Source organism: Bombina bombina, chromosome 2 (genome assembly GCF_027579735.1).
Source record: "Bombina bombina isolate aBomBom1 chromosome 2, aBomBom1.pri, whole genome shotgun sequence".
NCBI lineage: Eukaryota > Metazoa > Chordata > Amphibia > Anura > Bombinatoridae > Bombina > Bombina bombina.
The window spans coordinates 1,031,824,125-1,031,846,973 of NC_069500.1; the positions used below are offsets into that span (position 1 = coordinate 1,031,824,125).

The 22,849-nt window shown below is 40.9% G+C and overlaps 1 protein-coding gene across 3 annotated transcripts in view; it reads right to left on the bottom strand.

Annotated features, from left to right (window-relative positions):
- ANKRD50 (ankyrin repeat domain containing 50) overlaps positions 1 to 22,849 on the bottom strand; it is a 242,600-nt gene that overhangs the window by 152,023 nt on the left and 67,728 nt on the right. For all 3 annotated transcript variants that reach the window (XR_008400711.1, XM_053703632.1, XM_053703633.1), the window contains exon 3: positions 7,974 to 8,203. Coding sequence is in view for 2 of the 3 variants with exons in the window: in XM_053703632.1 (XP_053559607.1) it covers positions 7,974 to 8,203 (230 nt within the window). In the remaining variant the exon portion in view is untranslated. The remainder of the gene's footprint in view (positions 1 to 7,973; positions 8,204 to 22,849) is intronic.

Sequence of the window (22,849 nt, forward strand, 5' to 3'; positions counted from 1 at the left end):
ATCAATTACTGACTCGGAGAAGCCACGCTTTGATAGGATCAAGGGTTCAATCTCCATGCAGTCAGTCTCAGAGAAAGTAGATTCGGATGATTGAAAGGACCTTGTATTAGAAGGTCTTGTCTCAGAGGCAGAGTCCATGGTGGAAAGGATGACATGTCCACTAGGTCTGCATACCAGGTCCTGCGTGGCCACGCATGCGCTATCAATATCACCGATGCTCTTTCCTGTTTGATTTTGGCAATCAGACGAGGGAGCAGAGGAAACGGTGGAAACTCATATGCCAGGTTGAAGAACCAAGGCGCTGCTAGAGCATCTATCAGTGCCGCTTCTGGGTCCCTGGACCTGGATCCGTAACAAGGAAGCTTGGCGTTCTGGCGAGACGCCATGAGATCCAATTCTGGTTTGCCCCAACGGAGAACCAATTGAGCAAACACCTCCGGATGGAGTTTCCATTCCCCCGGATGAAAAGTCTGACGACTTAGAAAATCCGCCTCCCAGTTCTCTACACCTGGGATATGGATCGCTGACAGGTGGCAAGAGTGAGTCTCTGCCCAGCAAATTATCTTGGAGACTTCTGACATCGCTAGGGAACTCCTGGTTCCCCCTTGATGGTTGATGTAAGCCACAGTCGTGATGTTGTCCGACTGAAATCTGATGAACCTCAGTGTTGCTAGCTGAGGCCAAGCCAGAAGAGCATTGAATATTGCTCTTAACGCCAGAATATTTATTGGGAGGAGTTTCTCCTCCTGAGTCTATGAACCCTGAGCCTTCAGGGAGTTCCAGACTGCACCCCAACCTAGAAGGCTGGCATCTGTTGTTACAATTGTCCAATCTGGTCTGCGAAAGGTCATACCCTTGGACAGATGGGCCCGAGATAACCACCAGAGAAGAGAATCTCTGGTTTCCTGATCCATATTTAGTAGAGGGGACAAATCTGTGTAATCCCCATTCCACTGACTGAGCATGCATAAGTGCAGCGGTCTGAGATGCAGGCGCGCGAATGGCACTATGTCCATCGCCGCTACCATTAAGCCGATTACTTCCATGCACTGAGCCACCGTGGGGCGCGGAATGGAGTGAAGAACACGGCAAGCATTTAGAAGTTTTGATAACCTGGACTCCGTCAGGTAAATTTTCATTTCTACAGAATCTATTAGAGTCCCTAGGAAGGAAACCCTCGTGAGAGGAGATAGAGAACTCTTTTCTTCGTTCACTTTCCACCCATGCGACCTCAGGAATGCCAGAATTATCTCTGTATGAGATTTGGCAATTTGAAAGCTTGACGCCTGTATCAGGATATCATCCAGGTAAGGAGCCACCGCTATGCCTCGCGGTCTTAGGACCGCCAGAAGTGAGCCCAGAACCTTTGTAAAAATTCTTGGGGCTGTAGCCAACCCGAATGGAAGAGCTACAAATTGGTAATGCCTGTCTAGAAAGGCAAACCTCAGGAACTGATGATGATTCTTGTGAATCTGAATGTGAAGGTAGGCATCCTTTAAGTCCACTGTGGTCATGTACTGACCCTCTTGGATCATGGGTAAAATGGTTCGAATAGTTTCCATCTTGACTGACTGAACTCTGAGGAATTTGTTTAGGATCTTTAAATCCAAAATTGGTCTGAAGGTTCCCTCTTTTTTGGGAACCACAAACAGATTTGAATAAAACCCCTGTCCTTGTTCCATCCGCGGAACTGGATGGATCACTCCCATTACAAGGAGATCTTGTACGCAGCTTAGGAATGCCTCTTTCTTTATCTGGTTTGCAGATAATCTTGAAAGGTGAAATCTCCCTTGTGGAGGAGAAGCTTTGAAGTCCAGAAGATATCCTTGAGATATGATCTCCAACCCCCAGGGATCCTGAACATCTCTTGCCCACGCCTGGGCGAAGAGAGTCTGCCCCCTACTAGATCCGTTGTCGGATAGGGGGCCGCTCCTTCATGCTGTCTTAGAGGCAGCAGCAGGCTTTCTGGCCTGCTTGCCCTTGTTCCAGGACTGGTTAGGTTTCCAGGCCTGTTTGGATTGAGCAAAAGTTCTCTCTTGTTTTGAAGCAGAGGAAGTTGATGCTGCACCTGCCTTGAAATTTCGAAAGGCACGAAAATTAGACTGTTTGGCCTTTGATTTGGCCCTGTCCTGAGGAAGGGTATGACCCTTACCTCCAGTAATGTCAGCAATAATTTCTTTCAAACCAGGCCCGAATAAGGTCTGCCCCATGAAAGGAATGTTGAGTAATTTAGACTTTGAAGTCACATCAGCTGACCAGGATTTGAGCCATAGCGCCCTACGCGCCTGAATGGCGAATCCAGAATTCTTAGCCGTTAGTTTAGTCAAATGAACAAAGACTGATCTTTACTGTTTAAGGTGAAATCAATACATTTAGTACACATTCTCCTATGGGGCTCCACCATTGCTTTTAAACATAATGAACAAGTATCCTCTGTTTCAGACATGTTTGTACAGGCTAGCAATGAGACTAGCAAGCTTGGAAAACACTTTAAAGCAAGTTAACAAACAATATAAAAAACGTTACTGTGCCTTTAAGAGAAACAAATTGACAAAATTTGAAATAACAGTGAAAAAAGGCAGTTACACTAACAAAATTTTTACAGTGTATGTAACAAGTCAGCAGAGCATTGCACCCACTTGCAAATGGATGATTAACCCCTTAATAACAAAAACAGAATAATAAATGACAAAAACGTTTTTTAAACACAACTGCCACAGTCTACTGTGATTGTTACCCTCCTTAAACACGACTTTGAAGCCTTTTGAGCCCTTCAGAGATGTCCTGTATCATGCAGAGGGAAGCTGAATGTCTCTGTCAGTATTTTTAGCTGCACAGAAAAGCACTAAAATTGGCCCTTCCCACTCATATTGCAACAGTGGAAAGCCTGTTACTAGGCAAAAATCAAGCCAGCCATGTGGAAAAAAACTAGGCCCCAATAAGTTGTCACCAAACCTATATAAAAACGATTAACATGCCAGGAAACGTTTTATATTACACTTTTATAAGAGTATGTATCTCTGTTAATAAGCCCGATACCAGTCGCTATCACTGCATTTAAGGCTTAACTTACATTAATCCGGTATCAGCAGCATTTTTCTAGCAAATTCCATCTCTAACTGCACATACCTTATTACAGGAAAACCTGCACGCTATTCCCCCTCTGAAGTTACCTCACTCATCAGAATATGTGAGAACAGCAATGGATCTTAGTTACTTTTGCTAAGATCATAGAAATCACAGGCAGATTCTTCTTCTAATGCTGCCTGAGATGAAACAGTACACTCCGGTACCATTTAAAAATAACAAACTTTTGATTGAAGTTAAAAAACTAACTATAATACACCACTCTCCTCTTACTACGTCCATCTTTGTTGAGAGTTGCAAGAGAATGACTGGATATGGCAGTGAGGGGAGGAGCTATATAGCAGCTCTGCTGTGGGTGATCCTCTTGCAACTTCCTGTTGGGAAGGAGAATATCCCACAAGTAATGGATGATCCGTGGACTGGATACACTTAACAAGAGAAAACATCAGTGTAAGTAGGTACCTCTAGATATTTGTCCATTTTACACAATTTCTCTGGTGGTATCACAATAGGGTCACAATCATCCAGAGTCGCTAAAACCTCCCGAAGTAACAGGCGGAGGTGTTCAAGCTTAAATTTAAAGGACATGACATCTGAATCTGTCTGAAAGTCTCCCTCAGACAGCAATTCCCTGACCCCCAACTCAGAGTACTGTGAGGGTACATTGGAAATAGCCAATAAAGCATCAGAGGATTCAGTATTCACATTAATACCTGACCTACTGCGTTTACCCTGTAACACTGGTAACTTAGATAATATCTCTGTAAAGAATTAGACGCACTTGAGGTACTTGGCGTCGCTTGTATGGGCGTTAAAAGGTTGTGACACTTGGGGAGAATTAGATGGCATATCCTGATTCTCTTCAGACTGAGAATAATCCTTAGGAACACTTTCTTTACCTAAAATATGCTTTTTACATCATAAGGCCCTTTCAGTACAAGAGGTACACAAAGTAAGAGAGGGTTCCACAATGGCTTCTAAACACATAGAGCAATTAGTTTCCTCAATGTCAGACATGTTGAACAGACTAGTAATAACCAGAAAAGTCGAAAAACACCTTATTTATTGATTTCAACAACTTTTAGAAAAATGTGTACTGCACCTTTAAGAAATAAAAAAAAGCGCACAATTTTTCCTAAACTGCCTAAAACGTTAAATAACGCTACACAATTAAATATACTTATTCAATTGGCCCAAAAATTATTGCACCCTACAAGCAAAGAGTGAATTTACCCTCTAAGAGACATTTTATAGCATAAAAAATATATCTTAAGAGAAAAAATTACCCCTGACTCAACAACGATCCGGTGAACAGAACACAAGTTTAGGCCCCACCGGAGCTAATGCCTGCTGCCTTCTCAGTCAGAGTAAACTGCGCAACTGAGCGTGCGAAATAGGCCCCGCCCATAATGGACGTCATCCTCACAGTCTGTATAACCGCATGGGAAGCGGTTTGAAAATTAAGCCATGTGGTCCCCTTAAACACCATTAATAACACTGCAGCCCTACTGACTCTTTTGGAATAAAATATAAAAACGTCAAGCTGCCTCTCCCAGTGTCCCATTGAATATTGCTCTCAGCCCAATACAATGTCAAGTAAAATATTTAACACAGGATTTTCAATAATACCCTCTGTGTACAGGTCTACTGCTTACCCCTTCCCTTGCAGGGAAAAAATGTCAGCCAGTTCTGATATACCAAGTCTCCTCAGAAATAAAAGACTGAACATACCTCAATATTGGTTGTAGCATGAAACCGTTCTCCACACTGAAGATTTCTCTTGCACTACCTTCAGAAGCTCTGTGGGAACCAACATGGATCTTTGTTACATCTGCTAAGATCATCAACCTCAGGGCAGAAATCTTCTTCTTCCATATCTCCCTAAGGAAAATAGTACTCACCGGTACCATTTAAAACTTCTTGATTGAAGAATCTAAAACTAACACCTCACTTTACCTCTTCCTATTACTAACACAGGCAAAGAGAATGACTGGGGGTGGAGGGAAGGGAGGAGCTATATATACAGCTCTGCTGTGGTGCTCTTTGCCACTTCCTGTTAGCAGGAGGTTAATATCCCACAAGTAAGGATGAAATCCGTGGACTCGTCGTATCTTGTAGAAGAAATGTAACCCTTTCACAGCTAAACCCACACCCATGTGCTAAGCATCTTTTAGTTTTGGACTTGTATTTGAAGACACATTCTAGCCAAAACTAAAATGCACTTGATTTCAAATTTTGCTTAGAAGCATTTTTGCAATATATAAATACACATATATACTTTAAATATGTAAATAAATTATATACATATAACCAATAAAAAGATTATATACATTTTAAAAAAACTAAACTTCACAAGAGGTATAGAGGCGACCATCTATTTCGATTTACCCCCCAAAACATAACAAAAAACAGCATAATACACTTGCAACAAAATTCATCCTGCATATAAATTTCACAAAATATAATCTAATTAACACCAGGTGATAAATAAAAAAAATAAAAAATCATGGAGAGAAAAACACACAAAATCTAAGGGGGCTTTTTTGAGCATTATATTGCTATGTATGTATATCTCATTCAGAATCCTGTAAAGAGAGATACATGGATTTCAAGCTACAATTTGCTTTTCTTAAAAAAAAAAATTGAGGTAAATAGTTTAAAAAAAAATATTTAAAAAAAAGATAATTTAGTTATTAACCATTTCCCAGTTTTGTATAACCAACACCATTATATTAATATACTTTTATTTACCTCTGTGATTACCTTGTATCTAAGCCTCTGCAGATGGCCCCCTTATCTCAGTGCCGTTTTCAAACTTGAATTTCAGGGAATTAGTCTGACTCCTGAATAACTACACAGGAAGGAGCACAATGTTATCTATATGGAACACATGAACAAGCAGTGCATTTTATTAGCTATTTACAGCCAGACAGTGAGATAAGAGGCAGCCTGCAGAGTCTTAAAAATCAGCCAATGAACCTAGCTAGGGTTTAGCCTTCAACAAAAAAATACCAAGAAAACAAAGCAAATTTGTTGATAAAAGTAAATTGGAAAGTTGTTTAAAATTACACGTCCTATATGAATCAAGAAAGTTTAAATTTGGACTTTACTGTCCCTTTAAATCTTCAAACCCTATAATGGATAACTAGAAATCCAAAAGGACATATACAATTTTATCTGAATGGTGGGACCTTTTTAACAATTGCTCTTAGGGTATATTTATATGGTGTTGGGTTGATAAAGGCCTCCTTACATACACCAGAACCCTCAAAATAAGAGCAACACATTAAGGTTTTTGTCATTGTTATGGCCATAAAATGGTAGCTGGATAGATATAGGACTACTTATTTAAGGAGAAGGATTGCCACTTTTTAAATAAGGGGTCATGCGTCAATCTATGAGTGGGCACAAGAAGGAATATCCTCCTTTGATTCTGTTCCATATGCCTATGGTTCTATCAGGTAATTACTGATGACACATGTGGCTTCTTCCTTTGAGATGATGGACCTCTTCTTTTCAGAGGGTTCACTTTTTTCTTTCCTTATATGTGGTTGCCATGGTCCCTTTTAAAGCTTGAAGGATCATAAAAGTCATCTAGTAGACAAGGGAACCCAATTCTCAATTATTTCCTGCAAATGCAGCATGAGACCCCCCAATTTGAAAGCAATAAAACCACCATTCAGATGAAAAAGTAAACCACTATTTAAAAGATGGGCTTCTCCCCTTTCAAATGAAGTCTCACTTGTCCCTCAGCCAAAATTAGAAGCTGTAAGTAATTGCCACGTTTAGGCACATAACACAAAGGGCGGGCTCCCTTCTCCTTCAGTCCTGCATTGAAGAGGCTAAGAATTTTTTTTTGCCATGTCCAGTAAAATTGACAGAAAAGCACTAAGGGAAATGTAGTTAAAGGAAGTAAGGATAATGCAGAATTGTAGGAGCCCAAAGCAAAAATGTAAGATATATTACCTGAATTTAAGATTAATAAAATCATGGCATTACCATTCATTGATCAAGCACAACTGGAAGACATTTTCAAAACCAAAAGGAAAACTGATGTGCCTTACTTGTACTAAAGGGCATTATATAAAATATACACTATTCAACATTTTGTGAAGTACAAAAAATCCTCTTTTAAAGGGATACTAAACCCATTTTTCTTTCTTTAATGATTCAGATACAGCATGAAATTTAAGTAACGTTCTAATTTTCTCCTATTATAATTGTTTCTTCGTTCTTTTGTTATCTTTATTTGAAAAAGCAGGAATTTAAGCTAAGGAGCCGGCCCATTTTTGTTTCAGCACCTGGGTTGCGCTTGCCGATTGGTGGCTAAATGTACCTACCAATCAGCAAGAGCTGTCCAGGGTGCTGAACCAAAAATAGGCTGGTTTCTTAACTTAGATCCCTGCTTTTTCAAATAAAGCTAGCAAGATAACAAAAAAATTGATAACAGTAAATTAGAAAGTTGCTTAAAATTGCATGTTCTATCTGAATCATTAAAGAAAAAAAAAAATGGGTTTAGTATCCCCTTGAAATGCATGAGAAAAATACCAGGACTTCTTTATTCCTTTAATAAGGACATTATTATTGGATATAGCAAGTTGCTTGGTTTAAAAAAAATGTTGGATAAAAAGTGACTATTTCATACAAATTATCCATACAAAGACTGACATACAGTGGAGTAAAGGACATTGAGAAATGAACTGTAGACAGTACATGGCAACGCTAAGACAGCAACCTGCATAATTCTAAAAATATATGAAGCCCACATACAGTATGAAACTAAAGAATCAAAGGGATATCAAAGAGCAAAAATACTAAGAGTTATGAAATAGGTTCACAATTGCTTTAGTGTAAAGGCACTGGAAAGACAATATTTCTGCACACACCTGTAAACATTTTCGTAACTGTTCTACTTTGCTTGCGAGCTGAGCAGATGAGTAGCAGCCAGGGTGGAAAAAACTCATGATGAGTGGCTAAAAGATCTGCTATAGTTCCAGATAAACCCGATGGTCTTTGTTCCCCTTCAGCAATGTTGCATCCTTCATCAACTGAATCGACAACTATAAAGAGACTCTGAGAAGGGGTGTTCATAGCCAGCAGAGGAAGCAGAACACATCTGTGGGTATAAAATAATTAAAATAAATTGTAAATCTACTTGCTTCATGAATGTAAACACAAATAGTACCGTTTGCATAATTTAAACCCCTTGACCAGAAAGAAGAGAAGACTGCAAAGAAAGTTCAATCAAACCAGTTTAATACATTATAAATCAAATAGTATCCTTTATGCAACTTCCATTTTTATTATGATTTATTCTGAAATTATAGTTATTGTTCATGGCACTCTCTCAGTCAGTCTAATTCATTCTAAAGTTATTGTTCATATCGCTCTCTCAGCGTTATTCACATTTCCATAAAACAAATATTTTGGAATACAGTTAGAAACCATCCAAAATGAGCTGCAATTTTGTAGAAACTAAAACTAAGATTATAAGTAAAGGATGGAGGATATATGAAATAATGGGATCACTCCTCATTACTTCTGGGAGGTCTTTACATATTCTATGTTCCCCATTATAACCTGGTATAGCCTGCCATTTAAAAACTTAAAAAAACAGAATTTATGCTTACCTGATAAATTACTTTCTCCAACGGTGTGTCCGGTCCACGGCGTCATCCTTACTTGTGGGATATTCTCTTCCCCAACAGGAAATGGCAAAGAGTCCCAGCAAAGCTGGTCACATGATCCCTCCTAGGCTCCACCCACCCCAGTCATTCGACCGACGGACAGGAGGAAATATATATAGGAGAAACCATATGATACCGTGGTGACTGTAGTTAGAGAAAATAATTCATCAGACCTGATTAAAAAACCAGGGCGGGCCGTGGACCGGACACACCGTTGGAGAAAGTAATTTATCAGGTAAGCATAAATTCTGTTTTCTCCAACATTGGTGTGTCCGGTCCACGGCGTCATCCTTACTTGTGGGAACCAATACCAAAGCTTTAGGACACGGATGAAGGGAGGGAGCAAATCAGGTCACCTTAATGGAAGGCACCACGGCTTGCAAAACCTTTCTCCCAAAAATAGCCTCCGAAGAAGCAAAAGTATCAAATTTGTAAAATTTGGCAAAAGTGTGCAGTGAAGACCAAGTCGCTGCCTTACATATCTGGTCAACAGAAGCCTCGTTCTTGAAGGCCCATGTGGAAGCCACAGCCCTAGTGGAGTGAGCTGTGATTCTTTCAGGAGGCTGCCGTCCGGCAGTCTCATAAGCCAATCGGATAATGCTTTTAAGCCAAAAGGAAAGAGAGGTAGAAGTCGCTTTTTGACCTCTCCTTTTACCAGAATAAACAACAAACAAGGAAGATGTTTGTCTGAAATCTTTAGTAGCCTCTAAATAGAATTTTAGAGCACGGACTACGTCCAAATTGTGTAACAAACGTTCCTTCTTTGAAACTGGATTCGGACACAAAGAAGGTACAACTATCTCCTGGTTAATATTTTTGTTGGAAACAACTTTCGGAAGAAAACCAGGCTTAGTACGCAAAACCACCTTATCTGCATGGAACACCAGATAGGGCGGAGAACACTACAGAGCAGATAACTCTGAAACTCTTCTAGCAGAAGAAATTGCAACCAAAAACAAAACTTTCCAAGATAATAACTTAATATCTACGGAATGTAAGGGTTCAAACGGAACCCCTTGAAGAACTGAAAGAACTAGATTTAGACTCCAGGGAGGAGTCAAAGGTCTGTAAACAGGCTTGATCCTAACCAGAGCCTGAACAAATGCTTGAACATCTGGCACAGCTGCCAGTCTTTTGTGAAGTAAAACAGATAAAGCAGAGATCTGTCCCTTCAGAGAACTTGCAGATAATCCTTTCTCCAAACCTTCTTGTAGAAAGGATAGAATCTTAGGAATTTTTATCTTGTTCCATGGGAATCCTTTAGATTCACACCAACAGATATATTTTTTCCATATTTTATGGTAAATTTTTCTAGTTACAGGCTTTCTAGCCTGAATCAGAGTATCTATTACAGAATCTGAAAACCCACGCTTTGATAAAATCAAGCGTTCAATCTCCAAGCCGTCAGTTGGAGGGAAACCAGATTCTGATGTTCGAATGGACCCTGAACAAGAAGGTCCTGTCTCAAAGGTAGCTTCCATGGTGGAGCCGATGACATATTCACCAGGTCTGCATACCAAGTCCTGCGTGGCCACGCAGGAGCTATCAAGATCACAGAGGCCCTCTCCTGATTGATCCTGGCTACCAGCCTGGGGATGAGAGGAAACGGTGGGAATACATAAGCTACGTTGAAGGTCCAAGGTGCTACTAGTGCATCTACTAGGGTCGCCTTGGGATCCCTGGATCTGGACCCGTAGCAAGGAACCTTGAAGTTCTGACGAGACGCCATCAGATCCATGTCTGGAATGCCCCATAATTGAGTTATTTGGGCAAAGATTTCCGGATGGATTTCCCACTCCCCCGGATGGAATGTCTGACGACTCAGAAAATCCGCTTCCCAATTTTCCACTCCTGGGATGTGGATCGCAGACAAGTGGCAGGAGTGATCCTCCGCCCATTGAATTATCTTGGTCACTTCTTTCATCGCCAGGGAACTCCTTGTTCCCCCCTGATGATTGATATATGCAACGGTCGTCATGTTGTCTGACTGAAATCTTATGAATTTGGCCTTTGCTAGTTGAGGCCAAGCTCTGAGAGCATTGAATATCGCTCTCAGTTCCAGAATGTTTATCGGGAGAAGAGACTCTTCCCGAGACCATAGACCCTGAGCTTTCAGGGATTCCCAGACCGCGCCCCAGCCCACTAGGCTGGCGTCGGTCGTGACAATGACCCACTCTGGTCTGCGGAAGCTCATTCCCTGTGACAGATTGTCCAGGGTCAGCCACCAACGGAGTGAATCTCTGGTCTTTTGATCTACTTGAATCGTCGGAGACAAGTCTGTATAATCCCCATTCCACTGTCTGAGCATGCACAGTTGTAATGGTCTTAGATGAATTCGTGCAAAAGGAACTTTGTCCATTGTTGCAACCATCAATCCTATTACTTCTATGCACTGCGCTATGGAAGGACGAGGAACAGAATGAAGTACTTGACAAGAGCTTAGAAGTTTTGATTTTCTGACCTCTGTCAGAAAAATCCTCATTTCTAAGGAATCTATTATTGTTCCCAAGAAGGGAACTCTTGTTGACGGGGACAGAGAACTTTTTTCTTTGTTCACCGTCCATCCGTGAGATCTGAGAAAGGCTAGGACGATGTCCGTATGAGCCTTTGCTTTTGACATGGACGACGCTTGAATCAGGATGTCGTCCAAGTAAGGTACTACTGCAATGCCCCTTGGTCTTAGAACCGCTAGAAGGGACCCTAGTACCTTTGTGAAAATCCTTGGAGCAGTGGCTAATCCGAATGGAAGTGCCACAAACTGGTAATGCTTGTCCAGAAAAGCGAACCTTAGGAACTGATGATGTTCCTTGTGGATAGGAATATGTAGGTACGCATCCTTTAAATCCACGGTAGTCATAAATTGATTTTCCTGGATAGTAGGTAGGATCGTTCGAATAGTTTCCATTTTGAACGATGGTACCCTGAGAAATTTGTTTAGGATCTTTAGATCCAAAATTGGTCTGAATGTTCCCTCTTTTTTGGGAACTATGAACAGATTGGAATAAAATCCCATTCCTTGTTCTCTTATTGGAACTGGATGTATCACTCCCTGCATAATATGCCTAGTAAAGCAATCGTTTTAGCCCAGAAAAATGTCTACCAGTTTTTAAGCCCTTTTTGAAGCCCTTTATTCTTTTATGTTTAACTAAGAAAATGGCTTACCGGTCCCCATGAGGGGAAATGACAGCCTTCCAGCATTACATGGTCTTGTTAGAAATATGGCTAGTCATACCTTAAGCAGAAAAGTCTGCTGTTTCCCCCAACTGAAGTTACTTCATCTCAACAGTCCTGTGTGGAAACAGCAATCGATTTTAGTTACTGTCTGCTAAAATCATCTTCCTCTTACAAACAGAAATCTTCATCCTTTTCTGTTTCAGAGTAAATAGTACATACCAGCACTATTTTAAAATAACAAACACTTGATAGAAGAATAAAACTACATTTAAACACCAAAAAACTCTTAACCATCTCCGTGGAGATGTTGCCTGTGCAACGGCAAAGAGAATGACTGGGGTGGGCGGAGCCTAGGAGGGATCATGTGACCAGCTTTGCTGGGACTCTTTGCCATTTCCTGTTGGGGAAGAGAATATCCCACAAGTAAGGATGACGCCGTGGGCCGGACACACCAATGTTGGAGAAATATATATAATAAAAAAAAAAAGTGGTATTGTTGTTTCCAACTGTATGGCTGATTACAAGAAAAAGGCTTTTCTTCAGTTTCTGGCATGGTATTTACGCAACTAAAAAAAAAACTCAAAATATACTTACCGTTTAACCTATATGAAAGTATAGCATGGCAACTAATTGCTATTGGTGATATCGGTCTATCCAAGTTCAGCCTAAATCTATGTGACTCCCCCAAGCAGGGACAATGAGCCATCTGTTGTCATACGAAGCAATTTCTCTAACCAGAGTTCCAGGGATTATTACATCCACATACATCAATAACCAAAATGTTCCTTCTTTTTATCAGCTATATCAAAACCATATTGTTTACCTGAAATTACCAATCATATCTCCAGGACTCAAGACTATGCTGTCCTAAAAATATGCTCACTACTGGAAAGCACATAGAGGGAGATAGTGCTTTGAGGTTGAAACCACCCCTCATCTCTAAGGGACCGCTACCTATCCACCAACAGAAGGAACCAAAGGAACTACATGAAGGAGGTGTGCAATACTAAGAGGCGTTTTTCGTAACACACAGAGTAACCCCCATACTGAAAGCAGCCGGAAAAAGCCATTGTGTGGATTGAGCTACCTGCCTTGCAAAGACTGGGAAAAACCAGGTGTGATAGAAATACCAAGAACAAATAGTGAAGAGGTGTGGAAGAACAAGACCGCTAGGAGCTGTGGCTTGCCATGTTATGTGGAAAAAACACCCACCCATCAGTACAGTTCTTAAAGGGGTTATAAGTTTAAGGGCTAGCCTAATTTGAAATAGGCATACAGCACCTTTAAAGGGGACAGTCAACACCAGAATTATTGTTGTTTAAAAAGATAGACAATCCCTTTATTACCCATTCCCCAGTTTTGCATAACCAACACAGTTATAATACACGTTTTAACTCTGTAATTGCCTTGTATCTGTGCCTCTGCAAACTGCCCCCTTATTTCAGTTCTTTTGACGGACTTGCATTTTAGCCAATCAGTGCTTACTCCTAGGTAACCACGTGGATGATCTCAATGTTATCTATATGAAACACATGAACTAACGTCCTCTAGTGGTGAAAAACTGTCAAAATGCATTCATATTAGAGGCGGCCTTCAAGGTCTAAGAAATTAGCATATGAACCTCCTAGGTTTAGCTTTCAACGAAGAATACCAAGAGAACAAAGCAAAATTGGTGACAAAAGTGAATTGGAAAGTTGTTTAAAATTACATGCCCTATTTGAATCATGAAAGTTTATTTTGGACTTGACTGTCCCTTAAGTACTTACCTATGTTCCTTCTTCAGAAAATGCATTAAACAGCCTCACCATTTAAATTATGTATACACCTCTCTATATTTTTTGCAGAGATTCTAAGTTTTTTGTTTTGTATGTTTTTATAAGATGTAAACCCCCTACTGATCCACTAGAACCCTCATGATATGAACAATGGGTAAGGTTTTTGTCATTGTTTAGGCCATCAACTGGACAAAAGGACCACTAGTTTGTAAGAGAAGGATTTTTTAACAGCAGTTATGTATCATTCTGTGTGTTTCGGGGGGGCAGCAGAGTGGGTACGTCCCTTGATTTTTTCCCCCATATGGCTATGGTTCTGCATGGTAATCACTAATGCCCCATAATGCTTTCTTTTTGCTTATATGTGGTTGCTATTGAAACTTTTAGACCCTGAATCACCATAAAAGTCACCTAGCAGACAAGTAACTAATTCTGATAACAATCACCTGCTCTCAGGTTCGAGATTACACAATGGGAGATTATGCTTCAATCTCAAAAGTAACCCCTAAAGTGAGACACAGAGCATAGTTAGCTAAAATATCCACTACAATATTCAGTAATGTTAATAACTACTCTCAAAGTACATTATGATAATATAACTATACACGTGTGGGTGCCAATGACATCTTGATGATCGAATGCTGAAAGGGATACTAAACCCATATTTTTTCTTTCATGATTCAGATGGCAGATGTTGTAACTAGAGTACAGTCAAGCTAAAAATATTCCAGCATCATGCCTATAAGTGATAAAGCAATATTACTGGGAATTAGAACTCATCTGGAACTTCAAAATCTGCAAAAGATTATTTGATGCTCACACATCCTTCACCTTAAATTGTAAAATTAGGGTTTAAATGCATTGTTTAATCTTTATTAGGTGTATATTTGGCAATCATGGCTCACACTCTTTGTATGCTGTTTTAATCCATATTTTAATTCCTATTTTTAAAAGCATTGTGAATGTTTCTCACTTATTTCAAAATCTAAATTGAATCATATCAGTCATTGTGCTTTAGTACTTTATTTCACCGCTTCCTAAAAGTAATTTGTGAATAATTTTACCATAATTCAGCTACCTTGGTTTTTTCAGTTTAATTTAAGTACAAATTAGGGGTTGCCCAAGAAGACCTTAACAAAAGTCTTGGGTGGTAGCAACAATTACAGATTAAAGGTGGTGTAGGCAGGGTGTGGGAGTTAATTCAGGTTGTCGCTATGTTCTGGTTAGGAAAATGGATAAAGTAGTAGAAGACCCAGTGCTATTAATCATGATTCTAGAACAGGGTTTGAAATATTTGTTAAAATCTAGGAGCCAGAAATGTTCAAGCCATTCATGTGAGATGATATACTCAAAGACAAGCACACTTTTGAATGTGACTAGCTTTTTCTAAAGCAACTGGTCACTAAAGCCTGCCTTTGTCACCTTATAGAGCAATTAACAGAACACATAGCAGTTATTGTCAAACTCACCATAGATTTGAGATTCTGAAAAGTGTCTTGGCATTTCTTCTTTTCAAGTCCAGCTGGAACTGCCATGAGGGAACTCTGGGTATGGATCCTGCTGCCAAAGAGAGTGAAGACTTTGGTGTTAGAAGATCCCAGTTGACAGTCAAGGCTTCTTGTCCCTTTCTTTCTTGAAAAGAACTGAGGGATAGGTCCTTATTTCACAAACGTTACATAGAACAAGGAAATAAAAGCTGTACTCCTCCTGTTAACTATAGGAATAAGTCAACTGTCAACTATATACACCAGATTTTGCTGCAGAGGATCCATGGGTACTGCTAGAGAATCACCCTCCATCTGCAGTGAGAACATAGTAGCTGCAACCTCACCAATGCCTTTGGAGTTAATATTCTGCCAAACCATACTCCATCACCTCCAAAATTAGCTCACTGGTTCTTGAAAACCTAGGGTACTGCTGTATATGGGGCAGGTATGTTGTGGTATATGTGGTATTGAAAGTATGAATCTACCTCATATCCAGGCTTTATTTGCTGTTGTGGAGGCAGCATTTCTGTACTGCCCCATCAATTCCAGACTCAGCACATTTGGTATACAGCAAATCTGTATGCTGTTGGAGTATTCCCCATCTATTGTGGAGGATTGGGGGGTTCCTACCTCACATCCATATCCAGCTGCTGGTGCAGAGATGCTTTTTCTCCAACTTCCTTTAGCTTCTGAGTTAGTCCATTGGGTGTAGCTGACTCTTCCCTCTGTATTTGGGGATAACTATGTCTCATGTTCCACCACCAGTTCCAGGGGATTGAGGGATCTAAACCCACACTCCCATTTTAATATCTAGTGAGGAAGCTCTTCCTTTCTGCCTCCCATCAATTTCTGTGTTAGCACTTCTAGCTTTGCCAACTCTGGGTGCTGCTTCTGTGTTTCCATATATTGTTCTAGCCGTCTTTTTTCTGTAGCTGTGAACCAATGGTGGGAGCCGCAAAGATGACTTCCTTGTTTAGTACAATGGCATTAGCCTCCTTAAGTCTCAGGACAGTGTCACTTGAGCCACCTGCAAAAGGGCCAATTGTCTTTTACATTTTGCACACAATTTCTAACATTTTTGCTTGAAAGCTTTAGGCAGTGGGTATATTTGATCACTGGCTCTCCTACATGCCTTTTCAATCCCCTGCTTTATAATTATTGGGGTTACATATATTCAAGTGGGTGAACTTCAACAGTTTCACCCTCTGATTTTGGGGAGTGATGCCAGTGACTGAGTTCTCCTGCCCCAGCTTTATCTTCCTTTCTTAGACTCTGAGAATTTCTCTCCCCAAGTACATATACCAATTCCTCTGACTGGTAGAACAAGAGTGGAATACTTAAATTGAATAAGAGAGGCTACGGCTGAAGGCAAACAAGATTAATCAGATATTCCAGCTTGTCTAGCCACCAGAGTCAATTAATCCTATTATTTGTTCCCTCCGGGCCAGAATATGACAAAATTGAGAGGTCTGAGAAACTAAAATCATAGTAAATAGCTCACCAGTACAGTCTTGGGTCATTGGAGTTGTCTCAATCATCTCTGCAATGACAGGAAGCACTGTTCCTAAGACAGTTAAGCCATTGTTTTGCCTCATAGCACAGTGCTGTATATTCACATTGCAATTCCAATTCTCCCAACACAATATCTTCCAGCCAATCCCGTAGATCCCAGGGAGGATTAGCACCAAGGAGAGAAAATTGGAGCTGCAGCACATGAGCTATCTGTCTGTTGTATACATTATTATGACACACAGTTCCTGAGTATCTGTAATCCATGGGGGGGGGGGTCTTATTCTTTCTGCCACCCAATCAATTGCTGTGCTGTCCACTGGCTCCCCTTTAAAAAAAAAAAAAAAAAAAGTGTCCCACCTGGTTGTTTGGAACTGTGGTACAGTTCCCACTGCTGTCAGCTAAATCTCAGTGTGGGTGTTGCCAGAGGTTACTGAAGGAGAAGGCGGCCAGTCTTGCCATCAAGCATGGCCTTCCTGGGTTCGGAAAAAGACCATCTTCCAGAAATCTTCTGCACCACTCTAGTGGACAGGGTCTGTGGGTCACAGCTTGCTCCGTGTACCAAGAACCTTCAATGATTTTAGCTAAGGCAGACAAAGTGATTTCAGCCCATTTGTGCCAGTGAGGGAACTGCACGGGTATAAATAGCACTTATCTCTTATTTCACTCAAGGTGTAATAAAACAATATAACACTTATCATATAGCTGAATAGAACTGTATCAGAAAGTCCACTGAAGCAGTCCCTGATTGGTCACAAACTTGACTCTCGAATGGCTATAACAGAACAAACCAAATTAATGTTTTCCAGCCATTCATATTTTCTATTAACTTTAAAGGACCAGTAAATATAGTAGATTTGCATGATCAACAAATGCATAATAAAAAGACAATGCAATAGCACTTAGTCTGAAATTCTTTGACACATTTCAAAATTATGTCCACTCCTCCTGTATCATGGGACAACCATCAGCTAATCACAAATGCATATACGTATATTCTGTGAATACTTGAACATGCTCAGTAGAAGCTATTGACGCAAAGTGTAAATATAAAAAGATTATGTACTTCCTATAACAAAATGTGGACAATTTGTTTAAAACTGCATGCTCTATCTAAATCATGAAAGTTAAATTTTGACTTGAGTGTCCCTTTAACAGTGAGATTGCGTGGCTGCAGATTCTTGTCAATCCCACCTGCTCTCAATACATACAACAGCCAGGGGAGATAAAGAGCTTGCTGGACTTGTTTCTTTAGTGTAGTAGCTCCAAAATGTGCCTGGTAACATTATAAAACACACATTTATAAAACTCACTTGCCCATAAATACAATAACTGTTATAATTTCTATTTTATGTCACAATAAAATATTCAGTAATGGGGCATTCATGACAAAAACAAAATTAAACTTCTTATATGCTGTATTTGTTATTCAATAACTAAATTCCACCCATCACTTGCATTAACCTCTTAAAGACATATGACGGAATTTTTCCGTCATAAAACAATTGAGCAAACTGAAAGCTGTGTCCTTAAAGGGTTAAATTTGTCTTATAGCTTTTGTTCGATTTTTACTTTTGGTATGATAATCACCCATCAGACCATCTTTTGCTTGGGTTTGTTGACTGCAGAAGGCCTTCACAGACCCCTTATTCAAAATAGGGTTTCCCCAGTCAAATAAAATGTTTCATATTCCTACAGATGTCATATGCCTGTCAGAACATAATAACCTGGCAACAGCCAGTAGACATATTTGCTTTGCTCATATCCAGACTTATAGCAGGCCTTACAAATGTATCATTACATATTTCAGATGTACATTTTATAGCTTGAAGATAAAACTTCAAAGTTTGAACCACATCCAGATTATGAAGTAAACGTTCCTTCAAAGAAAAAGGATTAGGACATAAAATGAATCACAATCTCCTGATTGATGTTGCAATCAGACACCACCTTAGGTAGAAAACCCAAAACGGCTAAAGGACAGCGTTATCAGTGTGGAACACTAGATAAGGAGGCTTAGATTGCAAGGCAGCCATTTCAGAAACTCTGCGTGCCGACGCAATAGCCAATAGAAAAAGAACCTTCCAGGACAACATTTTAATGTCAACCGAATGTATAGGCTCAAACGAAGCCCGTCATAAAAACTTAAGAACAAGATTAAAACTCCAAGGTGGAGCGTTGGATCTAAAAACACAGGTCTGATCCTGATCAGAGCATTAACGGAAGATTGCACGTCAGGGAGCTCTGCAAACCAATTGTGCAGCAAAACAGAATAGGACGAAATCTGTCCCCTCTGGGAACTGGCAGAAAGGCCCTTCTCCAGACCCACCTGGAGAAAGGAAAGAATTCTGGCAGCCTTAACCTTGGAATTAAGCGGGGAAACCATGAGATCTATTTCCGGCGTCCCCCATCTGTCGCAAATCTCTGCAAACACCTCGGGATGGAGAGACCATTCCTCCAGACATGGCCGCCATCAGGGGGTGACAGGGGTGACTCCTGTCAGGGGCCCAATGGGCCAGGGGGGCTCCATGAGACAAGAACTAAAAAAAAATAAAAAAAAATAAAAATTGTGACAGCCACCAGTGGGTACTACAGCAGAGTGCTAATTGAGTATGGGAAATGTTATTACAAGGAGTAAAGTATTAGCATTTGAGAGGATTTCTGAGTGTGCACTAAACCACTATGCACAGTGTGAGACAGACTTGGCACTTTGTTTGTACAGTGTGTGCCTGAGTCAGACGGCAGATCACTTTCATTTGCAGAGGAGGTAGGACTCTTACTTAGCAAATGTTTTTTATTTCTTTGTGCAATTTCAGATTGTAATTTCAGTGTGGTAGTAGTTGTATGGTGGGGCCAGTGGTCCATACAAACACATTTTTTAGCAGCAGTGTATTTATGATTATTTGACAATGCTGAAGAAATTCTATATTTAAAACCATTCAGAAATGTTTCCTCCTCAATACACAAATGGTAGGGGATGCAAGGTGCATAAATGTTTCCTCCTGTGAGTGTTTCTGTGGGTGTCTGTGTTTATGTCTTTGTGCTTTGGTTTGTGTCTCTATGAGTGTGTATGTATTTTTTTTCTGTGGGTCTCTATGTGAGGGTGGGTGTGTATGTCTTTGTGCATTTTCTGTGGATGTCTGTGAGGGTGTGTGCATATGTCTGAGCTTTTTCTATGGGCGTCTGAGGGTGTGTGCATGTTTGTCTTTGTGTATTTTCAATGGATGCCTCTGTGAGGGTGGGTGTATGTCTATGTTTACTGTGGATGTCTCAGTGAGGGTGTGTGTTTGTTTATGTATGTCTTTCTGTGTTTTATGTGGTTGTCTCTGTGTGTGTTTTCTGTGGGTGTCTCTGTGTGTGTGTGTGTGTGTGTGTGTGTCTTTGTGTGTTTTCTGAGGCTGTCTCTGTCAGTGTTTCCTTGGGTGCAAGTTTGAGTTTGTGTGTGTGTCCATTGTCTGTTCCTTTTTAGGACATTTTGACCTTACCTACTGATTATTCACATCTTTCTAAAGTCTTTGAGACTAATGAGACCTTTCCGGAAGTCACCAATCCACCATTTAACCTTTAAATTATTGTTTAGGCAATTCAGGGCCCTTCCTTTCAGCCACTGCATGCTGTTGTCATTTAGTTGGCATTTTCCTTTACAAAAAGATAATCAGAAATGTTTTCTAAATCTCCTTTATTTGCAAAATTGTAGTTTACCTCATTACTTGTCAGGTCAATGTAAACAAGTGCTGAGTGTCTGTTTTTGTCTGAGTGTGTTTCTTTGCGTGTCTGCTAGAGTGTCTATATGTGAATCCTTATGTGTGAGTGTTTCAGTGTATGAGTATGTCTGTGTGTTTGTATGTTACTATCTTTACAACAAGTTTAAATAGACACTTATGAATAAAGTGCATATACGTTTTAGTCACTTGGTCAAAAATTGCACATGTCAAAGGAGGGGGCCCTGATCAATGGTTAAGTGAGGGGCCCCATAATTTCTAGCGGCGGCTCTGCCTCCGGATGAAAGGAAAGGATTGTCTGCTGAGAAAATCAGCTTCCCAGTTGTCCACACCCGGAATGTGGATCGCTGACAGCGAGCAGTTGCGGGCCTCCACCCACTTCAGAATCCGAGATACTTCCCTCATTGCTAGGGAGCTCCTCGTTCCCCCCTGATGGTTGATGTAAGCCACCAAGGTTATGTTGTCTGATTGGAATCTGATAAACTGGGACGAACCCAGAAGAGGCCAAGCCTTCACAGCATTGAAGATCGCTCGAAGTTCCAAAATGTTGATCAGGAGGAAGGATTCCTCTTGAGTCCACAGGCCCTGTGCCTTCCTGGCACCCCAAACAGCTCCCCATCCTGATAGACTTGCATCCATAGTCACCCTGGTACTGGGAATAAGAGAACTTTTTTCTAAGTTTATCTTCCACCCATGAAATCGAATAAGAAACAGAAGAGATTTTGAATGGCCTTCTGCCAGACGACAAGATGGTGCTTGAACCAGAATAGCGTCCAAGTATGGAGTTACTGCTAAACCTCTGGTTCTGGCAACTGCTATCAGATCCCCTAGAACCTTCCTAAAGACTCTTGGAGCAGTAGCTAGACCAAACGGAAGTGCAATAAACTGGAAGTACTGGTCCAGGAACGCAAACCTTAGGAACTTGAAGTGTTCCTTGTGGATTGGAACGTGAAGGTAAGCATCCTTCAGATCTATAGTGGTTATGAATTGTCCTTCCTGAACTAAGGGAAGGATGGACCTTATCGTCTCCATCTTGAACGAGGGGACAGATAGGAATTTGTTTAAGCACTTTAGGTCCAGAATCGGGCAGAAAGTTCCCTCCTTCTTTGGGACCAGAAAAAGGTTTGACTAGTACACCAAACCTCTTTCTGCAAGAGGTACCGGGACAATGACTCCTAGGGAGGAGAGATCCCTCATGCACCCCAGAAGAAAGGGTTCTCTCTTTTCTGGCCTTGAAGACAGGTTTGATAGGAGGAATCTGCCCCTGGGTGGATAAGACTTGAAACCTATCTTGTATCCCTAAGCGATTACCTCCAGGACCCACAGGTCTTGTACGTCCCCAAACCAAGCGTCTGAAAAGAGCGACAGTCTGCCCCCTACATGATCCAGAGCCGGATCGGGGGCCGCCCCTTCATGCAGACTTTGTCTTGGCGGGCTTCTTGCTCTGCTTAGATTTATTCCAGGACTGAGCCGGCTTCTAAGTCCCCTTGGATTGCTCGGGCTTTGCGGAGGGCTGCTGACATTGGGATTTATCAGAACGAAAATAAGGACCTTCTCCCTTAGGCTTGTTCTTCTTATCCTGCTGTAAAAAAGGCACTTTTGCCTCCAGTAACCATGGAGATAATTGAGTCCAGGCCTGGACCAAGTAAAATCTTTCCCTTAAAGGAGAGGGAAATAAGTCTGGACTTAGAAGTCATATCTGTTCAAGCATGTAGGACTTCAGCCAGAGTGCCCTACATGCTTGAGCAGAAAAACCTGAAGCCTTAGCATTCAGGTGAATAATTTGCATCACAAATAAAATAATTAGCCACCCTTAAGGCCTTATTTATTTCCTGGATCTCATCGAGGGGACCCTCCACCTCGATTAACTCAGATAAGGAGTCGCACCAGTAGGTAGCCGCTCCAGCAGCCGCTGCCGGTTGAAACAAATATCCTGTATGTTGAAACATCTTTCTTAACAGAGTTTCTACCTTCTTATCTATTGGCTCTTTAAACGACGAACTATCCTCAAGTGTTTAGCAAGCGTGGAAATAGCGCCATCCATCTTGGGGATGGAACCCCACAACTCCAATTGAGAGTCCGGGACCGGGAACAATTTCTTAAAGAAAGAAAAAGGGGAAAACGAAGAACCAATCCTTTCCATTCATTCTTAGTAATGGTCGCTATCTTTACAGGAACCGGGAAAGTTTGTGGTAAAACCCTGTCCTCGTAGAACTTATCTAATTTAGGAATCTCAGGTTCCTCAGGCAATTTGAGCTCTGGAACCTCTAATGTAGCTAAAACTTCCCTCAACAGAAAGCATAAATGCTCAATCCTAAATCTAAAGTCAGGTTTCTCCGCAGCTGGAGGTTTAGAGGCAGCAGATTTTGACCCAAAAAGAGCACCCTTTTAAGTATCAGAGGCGCCTTCAT